This window comes from Leptosomus discolor, chromosome 1 (genome assembly GCF_034619465.1).
Source record: "Leptosomus discolor isolate bLepDis1 chromosome 1, bLepDis1.hap2, whole genome shotgun sequence".
Lineage (NCBI taxonomy): Eukaryota > Metazoa > Chordata > Aves > Leptosomiformes > Leptosomidae > Leptosomus > Leptosomus discolor.
Genome location: NC_141391.1, coordinates 33,556,583 through 33,573,147, shown reverse-complemented (window position 1 = coordinate 33,573,147; position 16,565 = coordinate 33,556,583). Strand labels below are relative to the sequence as shown.

The following is a 16,565-nucleotide window of genomic DNA, read 5'->3' as shown; positions in this document are numbered from 1 at the left end:
CTTCAACACTGTCCCACACGACATCCTGGTCTCCAAATTGGAAAGACATAGATTTGACAGATGGAACACTCGATGGATAAGGGATTGGCTGGAAGGTCACACCCAAAGAGTTGCAATCAATGGCTGGATGTCTGAGTCGAGACCAATGCAAGTGGTGTTCCTCAGAGATCAGTACTGGGACCGGTGCTATTTAACATCTTTGTTAGCAACATGGACAGTGGCATCAAGTGCATTCCCAGCAAGTTTGCCGATGACACCAAGTTGTGTGGTGTGGTCGACATGCTGGAGGGAAGGGATGCCATCCAGAGGGACCTTGACAGGCTTGAGAGGTGGGCCCGTGCAAACCTCATGAAGTTCAACAAGGCCAAGTGCAAGGTCCTGCACCTTGGTTGAGGCAATCCCAAGCACAGATACAGGCTGGGCAATGAGTAGATTGAGAGCAGCCCTGGGGAGATGGACTCAGGGGTGCTGGTGGATGATAAGATGAACATGAGCCAACACTGTGCATGTGCAGCCCAGAAAGCCAACCGTACCCTGGGCTGCATCAAAAGAAGTGTGGCCAGCAGGTCGAGGGAGGTGATTCTCCCCCTCTACTCTGCCCTTGTGAGACCCCACCTGGAACACTGCATCCAGCTCTGGAGCCCCTAACACAAGAAAGACATGGAGCTGTTGGAGCAAGTCCAGAGGAGGGCTACCAAGATGGTCAGAGGGTTGGAACACCCTTCCTATGAGGACAGGCTGAAAGAGTTTGGCTTATACAGCTGGGAAAAGAGAAGGCTCCGGGGAGACCTTATAGCAGCCTTCCAGTACTTAAAGGGGGCCTACAGGAAGGCTGGGAAGGGACTTTTTACAAGGGCATGTAGTGACAGGATGAAGGGTAATGGTTGGAAGCTGGGAGAGGGCAGGTTTAGACTAGATACAAGGAAGAAGTTCTTCATCCTGAGGGTGATGAGACACTGGAACAGGTTGCCTAAGGAAGTGGTGGATGCTCCATCCCTGGAAGTGCTCAAGACCAGGTTGGATGGAGCCTTGAGCAACCTGGTCTAGTGGGAGGTGTCCCTGCCATGGCAGTGGGGTTGGAACTAGATGAACATTGAGGTCCTTTCCAACCCAAACCATTCTATGATTCTACAAAAACACATCTGCCTCTGAGAAAGGAAAGAGAAATGACTGCAAAAGAAAAAAGTTAAGTTGAAGCAGCACATAGCAATAGTATTTTGTCTATTTATTCTTCAATAAAATATAGCAGAGGGAGTCTGTTGATGAAGGAGTCAAGAGTGCCGAAGAAGAATCCATGGAGTGCAGGAACCTGATTCAATTCATCTAGTGAAGTAGAGGGATTTAACAAGAAAGGGGGCATGACTGAAGGGAAAGGAGGAAGAATACTTAACAGAGGGAGCAAAAGAGATTTCTGCCAAAGACTCTGCCCTCTGGGAGAAGGACTAGAGAAAACAAACATCTGGAATTATAAAGGAGTGAGTGCGCTATGTGAGGGAGCTCTTAGGGAAGACTATGATGAGGAACAGAGTCATGGCATGGGCCACAGCAGGAACACCCAGCTCTTGGGCTAGATAAAGCCTTCTCATTTCACTTGCATTTTTATTCTTTTGCATAACACACAAGAGCCGTCACAGCCTCAGTGCTGAGAACTACCCTAAAGAGCCTGGTGGTGAAGATATTCTCCAAGGTACGAGACAGGGATTTGGATCTCTTGAAACAGAGGCATGAACTGAACATGGATGAGTACCATAAAATGTAAGCTATGGGTTAGCTCCCTTTCTAATAGCTAGTAATATTCTACCTCAGTGTCTGGATAGTGGGGCACATACTAAAAAGAAGATACACTCACACCAAATCCTATTACATCTAAGGCATTCTGTAACTCTGGGATATTTTTACAAATAAAAGCTGAATAAGGACTGCAAATTGAATGAAGCTGTCCAAACATGCACACTGAAAAAAGTAAGAGTTCCAAGAACAGAAAACTTTAATTTACCAGGCAAGTGGTTAAAAAAATTCAATAACAGATACCTGAAACTTGCCAAGTTTGAACTAGGAGTGAGGCAGATATTTTAAAAAGCAAGGATAGTTAAACCATTGGAACAACTTGTAGGTACATAATGGAGAATAAATCTTGTAAGTCCTTAAACAAACATTGCATTTCTTGATAGGAAAGTAGTTTCTGATCTAGGCAGACCATAAAATCTAAACATAGGAATCTGGCTGTCAAGTTCTATTGGAATCCAGAATAGCTGATCATAATGGTTTAGTCAGTTTGTTAAAATGAATTTGTCTGAGCAATGAAAAAGTAAGGGGGTTTCCTCTTGTAACTTTCAGCCCCATACCACTCCTTGTCGGAAGGTTTGTTTCTGAAATACCAAGGAGGTCATCAGTATAGATAATATTGAGACAACAATTTTCAAAACAAAAAACCTGAACCTCTTATTACTCTTATATAGTAATAAAACATGTTTTTATGCCACTGCATATTAGGTAATTAACTCAGTCAGTGTAAGTTATAACTAGAGGAACCTATTTGTATTTGAAAACCTCTATCAAAGGTTCACTCTAACAGGTAGATAGGAAACACAACCAAGTATCAGTTCCTAACTCTCAACAGACATGAGCCATTTTCCTAGTCTATCACCAGTTCATTTCAATATAACCCCTTTAAAGAGATGTCATAAAATCTCTTTGCTTTCAAGCTTAAAGTTTTGGCAGGATGTGTGTGTGCGGGGAGATGGTAATTCTGAGATACTGGAAGCTTTCCAGCAGGATAAGAACACCGTTTTCCAGACATCCTGCTAACATCAACTCGTGGATGCATATAGCTTCTTATCATCTCCATCGCAGGCCACGGCTCTCAAAGACACTTCCTGGGCCACTGTTCATATAGATTTGTCTGTTCTGTTCAGAAAGATAGGAGAGGAAAAATTCTGATACTTCACCATTAAATAAGGATGGAATAGTTAATGTCTGAAATAGTTTGTAGAGAGCATTTCAAATAAGAGATTGAAATGCTGGATAAGGGGAAGCACTTTGAAGATTGCGATCAAGTTTCATCTTTGAAGACAGCCAAAAGAAAGTAGGCAAGCTTAATGGGAGAGGTTACTCAAGGTGACTTGCCGTCACTGTTCCTGAATGTGAAAGAGGCAGGTTAATAAAAAGTTCTTCTTCTTCTTTGGATATAGAAACACAGCAACGGGATCACACTGAATTTTAACCTGTCAGTGACCATGGTGACTTCTCCCCCACTCAGCCTTTGTCAGCAGGGTCTAGGGGTATTGTACATCAAGTGTGGAGAGGCTGCAAGTTCACTACCTCAAAAAGACCACCTACAAGCCTTAGTCTAATTAGAGTACAATACAAGGATCTGATTAGAGTAAAGACATTTCCTTTAAAATATACATTCATGCATGTACGTGTATCCCACTCTGCAGACATTTAGCCCCAGTTGCTGATATCTACTTAAGGAGGCTGGGTGAGTGAGTTCTTTGAGGAAGATGTGAATTTAATCTCCAAAGCAGCAGTTCAATAGCACAGCCAGGTACCACTTGCAATACAGTGCCATTTGTATAGGTATGCAAAAATCTTCCCAATGAATTTTCTCAGTGTCAGACACTTAAAAAACCCACAGAGCATTACCAAGATCTCTTGCACTTCCTATTAACATCAGCTAGCTATTAGTACAAGACATTTGAGTAATTCTTTGAGGCAAAGAGAGCCAAGGGCAACTGCAGGGAGTCCCAGAGGGGAAAGCAAACATAGCAACATCCATGATTCAAAAGAAAACTTCTAGTGATCAATTATGAAGTTTCCATATTGCAAGGGTGATGGAAAAATATCGTGGCATGCCTGCACACTAAAAAAACTGCTCAGGAAACCTTTAACTTTGCCTAAGATGTACTTGTAAATGCTGCAGATACTTTTTCTTGCCTGCATGGTTTATCTAACATGTACTGTGGACCCTTTTTCCCATTAGAAATACCTTGGTCATGCATCTGACTTTTGGAAAGCATTAAAATATTGTTGTCTGCAGAAACAGGGAGATACAAATTAAATTCCATTAGATTAAAGGGACAAAGAAAAGCAAGAAACTAAAGCTAACCTTGGAGACATTTTCCCCACTCATGTAAGAAGTTACCAAGGTAAACAGGCAAAGTGAAAAACTCGTATATTGTATGACAAAAGATGTGGGAGAGATCGAATAAATGTCAGTGTTATTTTGAGTTTTATTTCTTTCATGTGTTGTATTTGTCTAAGAACATATTTAAAAGATCCTGTCTACAATACACACATCTATTTCTTCTTGAGAGTCTGCCGTTGAATACAAAAGTAAAACAATTCCACAAAAACTCTGCCAAAACAAAGCAAAAAATCCACAAGCCAGCAATACTTCTCCTTCCCATTCCAAAAGAAAACCCTCTACCTGCTTCTTTTTGGCTGGGTATGGAGCAGCAAGTAAACACAGAAATTACTGTATCTTCTGCAGCCACTAGTACCTTCTCTTTCTGAGATCCCAAAGACTGGGATAATTACATTCTGCAAGAGGCAAAACAATTTATGAAAAAAAAATGACACATTCTCTTATTAAAAATTAAATAGGACTTTCATAATAAGCTGCTTCAAATATGCGTGAATAATGACAGATAGAAACCAGCCTCTGCAGATTGCTCATGAAGTGGGTGTGAAGCTAAAGTCAGGGTAAGAAAAAAAATCACAATGATAAAAGAGCGCTTTCTTGGAGCTTTTACAAGGTCATTTGGGCTAGGCCAGATAAAAGCGAATATTTCTCCAATACCCTGTAACAAGAGGGAGAAAACAGAATTAAAAATTATCTTTTGCAGCAAAACCAAAAATCAAAGTCAACTTCTCTAGGATTAAGTCCACTGGAAAATAGAGTCTCCCTTTTTTTCTGACAGGTTTTAGCTTTTAATTATGTAAAGCCTTCATGAAGGGATTTCTATCTTTTTGTAAATTTAATTCACAAAATGTCCTAATTATCTGCAGACATATTAATAACTCTTTGAACAATATATTAATGTAGCAAGCTGAAATGTGTTTTCCAAACAACAGTAAAACAAGGCTTAAAAAATTGCACCCATCAGTAATTCTTGTACAGTTCATATGTAAATGTATTATTGGTATTGTAGATATTGTGAAAAACAACAAAGAATCCAATGCGTTGAAATCCTTCAGCTGCTCACAGTTTACAAAACCTAATAGTATCGTGGGCTGCAAAAGATGGCCACTTCTTCCTCTGTGGGGAACTGCCTTTATCTGCTCATTGCCATTTCTTTAGTGTATCTGAGTTAATTTTTAATAACAATTTTACTCCTCATAAAACTGAAAAGACGACTCATGGGATACCATCTTCAGAATACAACCCTGCTGCAAAAATACTAAAATAACTGTTGGAACAGAAAATGAGGAAGAAAGTTGCAGAAGAATATCTGCACTTGTGGGAGAAGGGTTGAAAGCAAGAGGCTTTTTTAAGTTTGATTTTTTTAAATTCCTCTTTATAAAACCCTAGCTGTCAAAAAAAAAAAAAAAAAGAGTTATGTCAAAGCCATCCTAAGGCAAGAATAATGTGTGTCCGTACCTGAACTTGCTTTAAAAGTCTCCAAGCTTAGAAGTAAAGGCTCTGCACATATCTTTATACTGGAACTGGGAATTAGGGTAGGGAACCCCTTTCAGGAAAGAACATAGGTGCAGTGAGCCTGATGAAATGGTCATTTGAAAACAGAGGGCCTGACTTCTCTGATTCAATAGTAGTGTTTTATCAACAGCCTCCACTAATATGAATAGTCTCCCTTTTTGCTCATGGGAAACAGCCCATGACAAAGTCATCCTCTTTCACTTAAGACCACTGAAAGTTTGCAGAGTCGCCTCCTGCATTTCCAGCCACATTCCTCATCTGCCCAAGTTTATCCACTCACAGTCCATGACACAGAGAATGTGGCTGTATTGTGTTTTTAGCCTAATATGAAGGCACCTCAAGCAGGTGCCTTCCATGCCATCAGCACTTCCTCTGCTTTGAAATACACATTCTGCAGATCTTTACAAAAGAACATGTTTCAGAATAGGTATGTGCCATTGCATGGCCTCAAACACAGAGTTGGAAAGCATTTATTTTAAGATCCCCTCTCATATTATTTGAGAACTAAACCACGTAAGCTGTCATAATGAAATGTCAAATATGAAGCTAAATTAACACCAGCATTGGTACTAAAAAAAAAAATGAACAAATTCATTATTCTTACCTTTTTTCTCCTTTATTCCAAGTAGTCTGACTCCTGGATAAAAGAAAAAAATGCATTAGTACAGTACAATGTAAAATGTACAGTACAATCACATATTTATGCACGGAATTCTGGTTAGCCAGCTGTGTAGAACTTTCTTGATTACTTTGTGCCCTCTCCTGTCTTTTGAAACTCCACTTAAAATAAGTAAACCCTTATGCAAGTTTCCAATTCTAGCAATAAATATTTCTTCGATTTGAACTCAATATGAATAGCAGGATGTATCGACTCAGGAGATAAACATATCTTGTTTCTGCTGGAAAAAAAAAATCAATCTAGAAGTGTTCCAAATATCTTCAGAAGCCTCACACAATTTCTTTCTTGATCTCACACAATTTGAAAGAGTGAAAAGTTTCTTCCATTCCTCCCCGGACTCCCACTATTCTCTTTTAGGATGAGATTTTCAAAGGAAAGAATGATTGAGCTCAAAGTCAATGCAGGCAGAACCCATCTGCATATGCTGTTTGACTGCCTTGTCAGAGTTAAGTCATTAAACTCAGCTACAGCATGCCTAGACCTACTCATCTGAGGTCCCTATATCAATGCTGATACTTCTGCTGAGTTGTTTGTTTATTTTATGCCATCCTTCTGCCAGGAAAGACAAGCACGTTACTCTGAATAAAAAAACCCCAACCAACCAGTTCGAGGAAAAAATTTAATACTGATTGTACATAGACTAACCAGGTTAAAACTAATTTATCAAACCACATTCTTTGTTAAAACAAACGTAACCATTATGGACTGCACTCTGGAACCTTCTCATATAAACATTCTATTCTCAATATTCCCATGTTAAATAAAAGCTTTTTCTTTGTTCTGGGAAACCAGCATTTTCAGTGCATCTTTGCCCATCTAAAGGTTCACGAAAGTTTGCGTTAAAGACTGATTGTGTATGGAAAACTGTGGCATGCATGCTGGCCTTGTAACTTCAGGGACCTTTGAGCTATAGTTCTTCGCTGTACAACAGTAAACTTCATGACGTGTTCCCTCTCAGACTGGTAGCAAATAGCATAAATCAAGTGCTGGTTGAGACTCCAAAGAAACATTCCCATGGATCATGCTACAAGAATTAAACCAAGTGCTAACCCACAAACCATGTTTATTTAAAATAGTTTTATCCATAAATCACGTTTCCTCAAAACAGATTTATTCAGCATCCATTGAGTTCCTGTTCTGCATATGGGAAAGGAAGTGAATGGGGTTTCCTGTCACACTGCTATGTATTGAGGGCACAGTTGCTTCCCATAACAAATAATCTAGAATTATGCATCCACTGAAAGAGCAGAGTCAGCATCTGAGAGAGCATTTGTCATTCTTATGACACCGGGTGTAATGGAGACACGAAACGGGAAGGTGTAACATGTCACGTTGCTTTCTACATTCTGGGTTTACTATAGCTCAGAGAGTTTCAACAAGACCACTAGTATTTCATTAAAGAAGAGTAGAAATATAAATTTCTTATATTTACCATGTGACCTCTCCGCATTAACAGAATAGACAAAAGGGTCCTTGACAGTGCTCTGTTTCCATGCAAAAAAATAAACAAGGGCTCTGTTACAGGCTTGCCATACATTAGCCCTTTGCCTCTGCAAATCCCTTCATACTTGAACATGGGCAAATCTCACAAGTGAGTGAATACAAAAATGTGCAACTGTTTTAAAATTATTATTTTGTAAACGTAGAAGTGTTTTAATATTTAGATAAAACTGGTCATTTGTGCTATTACAGTGAACAGATACTGTCTCGGTCATAGGTCCCAGCTGAGTAAGGATTAAACCTTATTGTTTAAACTTTGATGTCGAAATGACAACTGTTATTTTTTTACCCTCCCATCCTAAAAGGTTTATCCTTATGTTAGAGACAATGGCAGTGCAAAGGACATCAAAACTTTCCTGATAGCATACAACAAGACTCAATACTCTCTTGAGGGTGCACTATCTCACAGACAGATGTGGAAATTCATTAATTTGTCTTCCCATTAAAAAAGCAAACCACATGACCACCCAGAGAGTGCCCTGGCATTTATAACCAAAAAGGGAGAAAAGATTACTTTCATGAAGATCCTTCTTGAAATAACAGCTTATAAATATTCCTAATAAAACACAAGATGTCTGGAGGGCAGATGAATTAATGAAAACTGGTTTCTTATTGAATAGTGGACAATTGGGCAATATATCTGCTCTCCTCCCTCCTGCCCAGACACACATAATAAAAACAAACTTACCCTCCTCCTCTCCATGTCCTCTTTTGCATCCCCTACCCCCAGGAAAAAAGGACAGAGCTGCAGCTGCTCTGGAGCTCTGCCCATGCTGATCGGCTGAAGGGCTGCAGCTGAGCAAAACACAGAGTGCCCAGGTCCTTCCCAGCACCCCTCAGAGTGGAGCACTGTTTTGGAGTCTGTCCTCTGCCAGCCATTGCTTTTCACAAAACACACAGAAACTTAATTATCTTTGAGACTTATACCCCCTTTTAAATTTGGCTAAGTTTGGCCAGCAGGCTGTAGACCTCATTACATGAACACTGACAGTGTGATCATACAAAATTCATTTCCTTAGGAAATCAGGCTAATAGAAATGATGGTGAAAAATACAGCAGGTATATCGACAACACAGTGCGATGTTCAATTTCTGTTAAGTGTGAAGGTGCTGTGACTGTAAAGAGTTCCAACAGTAAAAAAAGGAGGGGGAAGGAGAACAAATATTTCCTCTTCAGTGCCACTGCACAGACGGAGCAGGCTCAAAAATTACCTGCAGGTCTTAACTTTGGGAACCTTTTAAATTTCTTTTAATCTTAGTATATAGTCTGTCCTGCTTCAGTTAGCTTCCTTGTAATGTAAAATGTCACACTGCAGACCACATGACTTGTAAGCCCCACCTGGAGTTCAGAACCTTTTATTTAAAATCCCAAGGAATGGGAGAATAATATTAGTATAATCAAAGACACTGAGGTTGCAGCCTCTAGCCTATCTTTTGAGAGATATTTTTCTTGCTCTTTTTACGAACACTCATTTTTAATTCCTTTCCATGATGACATATTTTTTCATAGTTTATTCTTTCCCTGTTTCGTTTAGTCTTCTAATCTCACATCATAGCTTAAAGGGAAAATGGATAATCTAGCATTACACAACAGAAGGCAGGCTCCTTGGGAGCCATTAAGTAAACATCAGAGTAGGAAATGTATCACTTCTACACACAGGGTTTTATTGCATTTTTGTTGATGCATTCTTTGAATATATATATTTAAAAAAGCATAGTTTGGCTGTGTACATGGCAGCATGTCACTGTCCTGGTTTGAACTAGAACAGAATCAATTGTCCATTCAGTGAGTTTACTTTTCAGCTAAGTCTTTTTAAGTGAATGCACTTTCTGAAGGTAACAGCATATTTTTCCAGACAATGTCTGCTTCTAGTAGTGAGAGCACCTGATGTTTATAGCTACTACCAAGGAATGGTATGCAGAAAGGCTCTTGCTTATACTTGCACCTACAGAAGCCAAGATCACTGCTACATCTTGTGCCCTATGTTGAAGTGTCATAAGTAAAAGTTCAGTATCAGTTTTGTATATATTTGTATATATTTCACTATTATTTTTTTATTATTATTATTGTTAATGTTTAATTAAAGCTGTTTCAGTTTTCTTTTCCAACCCATAAGTCTTTCTCCCTTACTCTCTCTCTTTTCCCCTTCTGGAAGAGGAGAGGGGTTGATAGCATCTGTCATTTGTTAGCGGCCGGCCCCTCAACCCTTGACAATCACAGAGCTGTCTGTTGTTAAAACTGTGCCTGGGCTGAGTGCACTCGTTTGGTGGTACCAACAACTACCCTGTGGAAGAGGACATATGGCATCTGGCTAAAGGCAAAACCCTGCTCCCTCTGCAGACAACGGCAAGGTTTTCAGTGGTGACAGCAGGCACTCTGATGGAGATGCTCAAGTTTAGATATTGGAGATCTCGGCTGTGTCACACATTTTCTTTTGAGTTTATCAGGAAATAGTTTACAAATTGGGACAAAGAACACAAAGTAAAATAAAAATAATAATTTCTGCCCTTGCTGCCTTTGTTAACTAGGCCCCATCCTGCAGACTTTACCTTTTGCCTCTTACTAGGTATCAGCTGGCTCTGTCCTACCTGAAGTCTCTAATTCTGCTATCTGCAGACATGCCATCCTTCATGAGAAGGTTCAGGCCATACAGAGTGCTCTCTTACTCACACTTTTTTACTAGTCTGGACTTCTGTAGTTTGGCTTCCAACAACTCCTGGATTGCCTGGCACATAATACAGGCCTTACCAGTAAAGCCTGTAACCAACCGGTTCTCCAAGCAGCTGCCCATAGACCTTGTGGGACATTGAGCTGGCAGGTCCTGCCTCCTCTCAGCAAGACCAAGAGAACTGCTATGCACAAAGGTGGCCCTCAGTCCAAGGTTCCCAAGCCCTCTGCCATGACCCAGGGCTTGCCCAAAGCCTGTAGGATAAAGATACTCTTTTTCTACATCTAGTATATGGAAACCTCTAGCAGCAAGAGTATCTGCTTCTTAATCATGCCTTGACTTTATAGATGCTTGAACCCAAGTCTTCCTGGCATTCATCTGCCAACATACACATCCTCACCAGACAGCAACTAATCCAATTCAAGCTTTTATGGTTTAACAACTGAACATTTTTCTCTACACTGTTATGTTCACTAAATTCTATTAGACCCATCTTTTTGCTGCTCAGTCTTTGTAAATCTTTCATTTCTGCACTAGGGCCCTCTCAGCAATGGAATTTCAACCTAACGGAAATTTCCGTGATGGGAATACTACATAGGTGGGTTTTTTACACTGAAGAGTGCAATTCTAAGTAACAGTCACATTAATTTAGGACAGCTAAAAAAATTAATGGATGTTTAATAGGCTACAGTCGAGATATCTTTTCTTCAAAGAATCCTTACAAATACTATGGTTTTTAAATTGGATGCAGTTGGGTCTTCTTTGACATAATTTCACATGGGTAAAAAACGAACAGCTGCACCTTTCATGGGATTCTTCCCTCCAATTTCAGTATCATATTAAAATGTTTACAGCATTTCCAAACATCTTTCATCTAAAGACTTTCAAAAAATCCCTTACAATTTTACTACCTGTGTTCTGAACTTAAGGAAATGCAAGGAACCACATTCAACGTATTAATTACCTTGCATGCAAAGCCACTGAGTTCTGCTGCAAGAGCAGCTGTTCCTCCCTTCTCCCAGCTGAACAGCTTATATTTAAGGCAGGATTGTTTCTTAAAAACTATTGTAGACAGCCAGCCAGGACTGTAAGTTCTGTCAGGCAGGCTAAATGCACACAGACACATAATAGTATCTGGGGAAAAGACAACTTTTAAACAACCTCATTGCTATCACGTTCTGTACCCAATATCTTACCCAGGTGCTGTTACTGAGGTAGTCCAGACTCCTAGAATATCCAAGCTGGTAGATGCTATTAGGTTGTGTTTTCTTCTGGAGTTGGTCCAGGAAAGCATTATTTACCCTTAAAATACAACAAAAAATGAATAATGATCGAAGGTAGCTGAGGAGTTCACAGACTTCTGAAATTTAACATTCTGTCAGTGGCTTTCCCTGTTCTCAGTACAATACCCATCTTCCTACGTTTCTCAAGCCTGTGCTGCATAACCATGGATGGACATCAGATAGGGTGGATTTTGGTTTCAATTCATTAGGTGCACCCTTATCCTATCTTCTGACTAAAAGGCATAGCTCAGCTGTTGTCAGAAACGCACCAAAATTTTCCATAGAAAGATGATCTGCACATTACCACCCACCCTATCAGGGAGGTTAGCTATTTTGCCAATTCACCTTAGGCAGTCTCTCAGCCTTCAGTACACAAGGATAGTTTCTAGAAATACTGATTTCCTAATGCTGATGAAAAAATGCACTTAAGCTTGTTACTAATAGGGACAATTTGTGTAGCTGACAACTTTCCCTACCATCCAGCTCTGAAATCAACTCCAGCATTTTCTTTTACTGCTCTATCAATCTGAAAAGCACGCACAAATACAAATACCCCTTTTCTCAATCCGTTTTAAATATTTTCAAACCTTCTGAAAACTGTTTCTTTTTTCCCCCTATTAATGCTCAGGACTGACATGCTTAGACATGACTGTTGTTTTAATGTTTTACAGTGCTATTGGTAAGAACGATGTAAAATGCAAGATGTCTGGGGACATGAGATGGACTGAATCAAAAATCCTTCATTAACTTCTATGGGTAATTATCTCAATATCTTTGCTAGAGAAAAAAAGAATTAAAAACAGTATGGAGGGTGGTTGCCTACAGTAGTATTTTTTGTTTATTTCCCTAATGACATAAAAAAGAAACAAATGGTGTTTTTATTTTTGAGCCTGAGCATTGTTTCTTGTCACCAGCAGAAAACAAAGCTGAGAATAAAGTTGTGCTTCAAGATAATGGCAAGTCAGTTAAGGGACAGAAGCACAAGACTAGAACCGCTGAGCACAGAGAGGGCACAGCTGTGGGGGACAGCCTGGGGCACGAAGCATTGCAGCTGCAGAAGGCCTTGCTGCACTGCAACTTCCATCTGTATTGATATTAAATCCCACGTTTAGCTCTGTCTGTTAACCCCAGTGACAGTCAATCACAAAATGTGGCATAGACAAAATTCTAAAATAAAGTAAAAAAAGATAAATAGATAGATAGATAGATACAATAAATAAAAGGTTTCCCAGCTGAAACTACTGTAATAGAAGTTACCGGAAACTACTAATAGTTTCTACCCTATGCTGTATCTTATGCTGATAGGATAAATAAAGTGAAAAAGGTCCTCTGGGTCATACTGCAGGAGAGTGAGTGGTTGTAATGATGGATATTAGTGGCTCATTTGAAGACAAAGTTAAACCAGAGGTGAGGTCAGGGATCCCTCACTGCAATTGTCTTCTTAAGCATGAATATCTAGGATTTTGAGACTCCTTCTGGATAGGAATTCAATTAAAAGTGTATTCTGCATTTTTGCATCATACCTCCTCTGCTCATTTTGATGTGCTCTTGTCCTGGCTTCCTCTTCCTGCTTTTGTTTAAATTCCATTAATTCAGCCTGGGAATGATAAAAGTGAGAAAAAACCCCAACGATCCAACAAACTTTTAATTAACATACCTACGTTGCAAACCAAATTAATTCCACACAGCGTTAACTTCAGCTAGAGCCACATGTCATTCCCAGAACTTCTCTTGACAGCATTTTATTTATGTGACAGCACTATCTTAAAAACTGAGATAATTTTTCTGTTCAGCGTTGCACTGGATGAGTTTTGTTTGTGCCTTAAAAAGTGGGAAGTTACAGGATTCAGACATTTACAGTCCTACATTTAAAGCAGTATGCCAGAAACCAGTCTGCTTCCACCTGCCCCAACCCATGGGTTTGAATTTCCCTGTGTGTCGAAGGGGGAAGACAGCTGAAGTCATCTAGCAGGAGCAGACACAGCCATAGGGTACGTAGTGCCTGTAGGGTGTACGAAGCAGACATGCCCTTCGCCTCCTGCCTCAGTGGAGCACAAGAAGATAAGAACAGGGGTATGTGGTGTGTCACCTCCACCTCCCTGGCGCTGCCCCAAGGGTAAGGGAAGGGCAAATGGTACCTATCGGTGTGGTGAAAGTGTGGGCAAGCTCCCAGCATTGCAGCAGCCTACCATCCTTATGTTACGTGATATTAAGGTGTATGAACTGTGTCAAAGATAATTCTTTTCAGAGGAGAGATTGCTTATGCAGTTGTAGCCAGGACTGCAAAAGAAACACAGCTTGTATGACTCTGCTCTGCATGTGTGCTTGTTTGTCTGGCTCTTGCTCCCTGCAATGCATCCAAGAATTGAAGATGCAGATTTTTCTGCAAAGAAAATTTGGCTTGCAGGGGGAAGGGGAAGGAATATGAACAGACTCATCTTTCATATTTTCCATAGCAACTGAGCAGCAGTAGGAATAGGAACTAAAATAAAATGATGTGGTTAGATAAAAGCTTCAATAACTGCATTGAACTACAAAAGTTTTTTTAAAAAATCAATTTAAGTGGAACATTAAGTAAAAACTATGCAATAAATGTATGAAGAAAATCAATAACTGTGAATGTGTTGTGTATCAATATTTGTCTAGCCCTAAAAGAAGAAACAGGATTAAGAAATAAAAAAGCCAACCTTAATTTTCACTGCTTTAAATAACTATTCAACCTGAAAATTAAAACCCAGTATCTGACTTTCCAATATGCTGAGTCCTCTCTTGGAGTAATGTTCTGAAATATATTGTGTGTATATGATGCGGTCTTCAAAGCATACTGAAAATTTCTAAATCAAGCAATACATACTAAAACCTGTTCTGAAAAAAAAAAGGGAACTGACAATATCTATACATTTTATAGCTATACTGTGCTAGGACGTACAAGACAGAATCCACAATTAATTTAATAAATATTAGTTTGAAGTAGAAATGAACCAACATATATCTGAGGGACAGCTACTGCAGCCTTTAAAACACCTATTATTTACAGTAGGTTTGTAAGTAGTGCATTACTCTGTGCAGTTGGTAGCAGCCACTGTAAAGGCAGGGAGCACTTGGAATTGTGTACCAAGCAAGAGCAGCCTTAGAAGCAGCCAACACCTTCATAGCAACCTGTGGAAATCAGTAAAGAGTCTAAAGCTCTACATGAGCCCCTTAAACCAAACTCATACAGTAGGGGCATACTAATTCACATCTGCAGTCATCTTCTCTATGGAAGAATCAATGTAAAGAACACAACAGCTACCAGCCTTACACCCATCGGGACTGGCTTTCAAAAATTTCTCCTTTGTATAGTTCCTGAGAATAAGCATACACCTGATGGGAAAGGAATTAAGAGCCTCTCTTTTCCCCCACATTTTGTTCCCAGCATCCTGGTTGCTAGAATATTATGAAATACTAGAATACTATACTAGAATACAATAAAATACTGGAATACTGTACTACTTATCCCCAGCATCTTAAAGAAAGCTATCCACGAGAGGGGCTGAGCGACTTCTCCAGCTCTAATAGAAACTCACTGCATGGAAGTCGTTGCACTAAGATTCTGCTACTGGGGAAGTAGTTTAACATTAATTTGGATGTTACTAACAGCAGTGGCATGGCAAGAAGCTCAGTATTTCCTAATACGTTTTTAAATTATTTACTAATATGATTTTCAAATGCTGCCCTCCCCATATTTGCACAGTCAGACCGGGAGCCAAGAGAGATAACAGCACAGTGCCATCGCCTTGTGTAGATGAACTTTTATGTGGATATGGTACCCAAATCTGTGCCAGCAGGACTACAGTGCTTCAGATGCATTTCAGGCAATGCGTGCCACATATGCAGAAGATGGAGTTCAAACTTGCTGTTATGGCATGCCTGCTTTTCAGACAACTCAAAACTCTTCATTTAGGTGGTAAGCAAGGGAACAGAGAAGCGTACAGACTTAACAGCAAATCGGAGTGCTTCCACACCCCCATTTGGGAAGGCAGGGCACATGGGCCTCAGTTCTCTAGAAAGAGACTATTCAGAGTCTGAGATCTTCATGAATGTCTCAGTAAGATTACTTCTGCTTGAAAGAGAGGAAATTGGTTTCCTTAGCCTATGAAACCAGGTGCCATGGTCAAAAAATGCTCTGCACAATTGTTCAAATGGAGAGGCAAACAGGAGCAAGTCATCCAGATGCAAATAGCCTTGAAGCCAGAAGATAATTGTGCTGTCCCTGTCCAAATTTTACAGGTTGGCTCATCTCTCTCACAATATTTGAAAACAGTGGTTGAATCACTTTTGCTAAGGAGAAGCTCTGTGTGTAGGCTACAAGTAATCAATGTATTTAATTGGTTTCCCAGCATGCAAAAATGATACAATATGCAAACTGTTAATGTATAATTACCTTCCTCCGTTGTTCTTGCTTCATTTCCTCTAATCTTCTGTTTTCATCCTCTTGGAGAGTTTGCTTATAAGTATGGCTTCTTGTCTATTGTTCAGCAGAGAATATAAACATATTGGTGTGGGGAGAAGGGGGGGGGCTAAAATCCCAAACCTTATTCCCAAATCGTTGTACAGGTAATTAGCAAAACAGAAACAGTTGAATGATTCCTGTTACTTAAAAAATGGACCAGTCTGAAGACTAGAATTTTAAAAAGAAGTGGTCTAAAGCCTCTCAGTCATTTGGTTTGGCTGAATGTCACAACCAGTCAGCCACAGCACAGGCTATTCAATGTCCCAGTGTCAAGCATAAAGATA

The 16,565-nt window shown here is 39.8% G+C and overlaps 1 protein-coding gene across 1 annotated transcript in view; it reads right to left on the bottom strand.

Annotated features, from left to right (window-relative positions):
* Positions 1-6,275: 6,275 nt before the first annotated feature.
* EPSTI1 (epithelial stromal interaction 1) overlaps positions 6,276-16,565 on the bottom strand; it is a 45,715-nt gene continuing 35,425 nt past the window's right edge. Inside the window, exons 8-11 of the mRNA XM_086478742.1 lie at positions 16,213-16,296; positions 13,313-13,386; positions 11,703-11,808; positions 6,276-6,296 (exon numbers count right to left, since the gene is read on the bottom strand). Of these exons, the coding sequence (XP_086334868.1) occupies positions 6,276-6,296; positions 11,703-11,808; positions 13,313-13,386; positions 16,213-16,296 (285 nt within the window). The remainder of the gene's footprint in view (positions 6,297-11,702; positions 11,809-13,312; positions 13,387-16,212; positions 16,297-16,565) is intronic.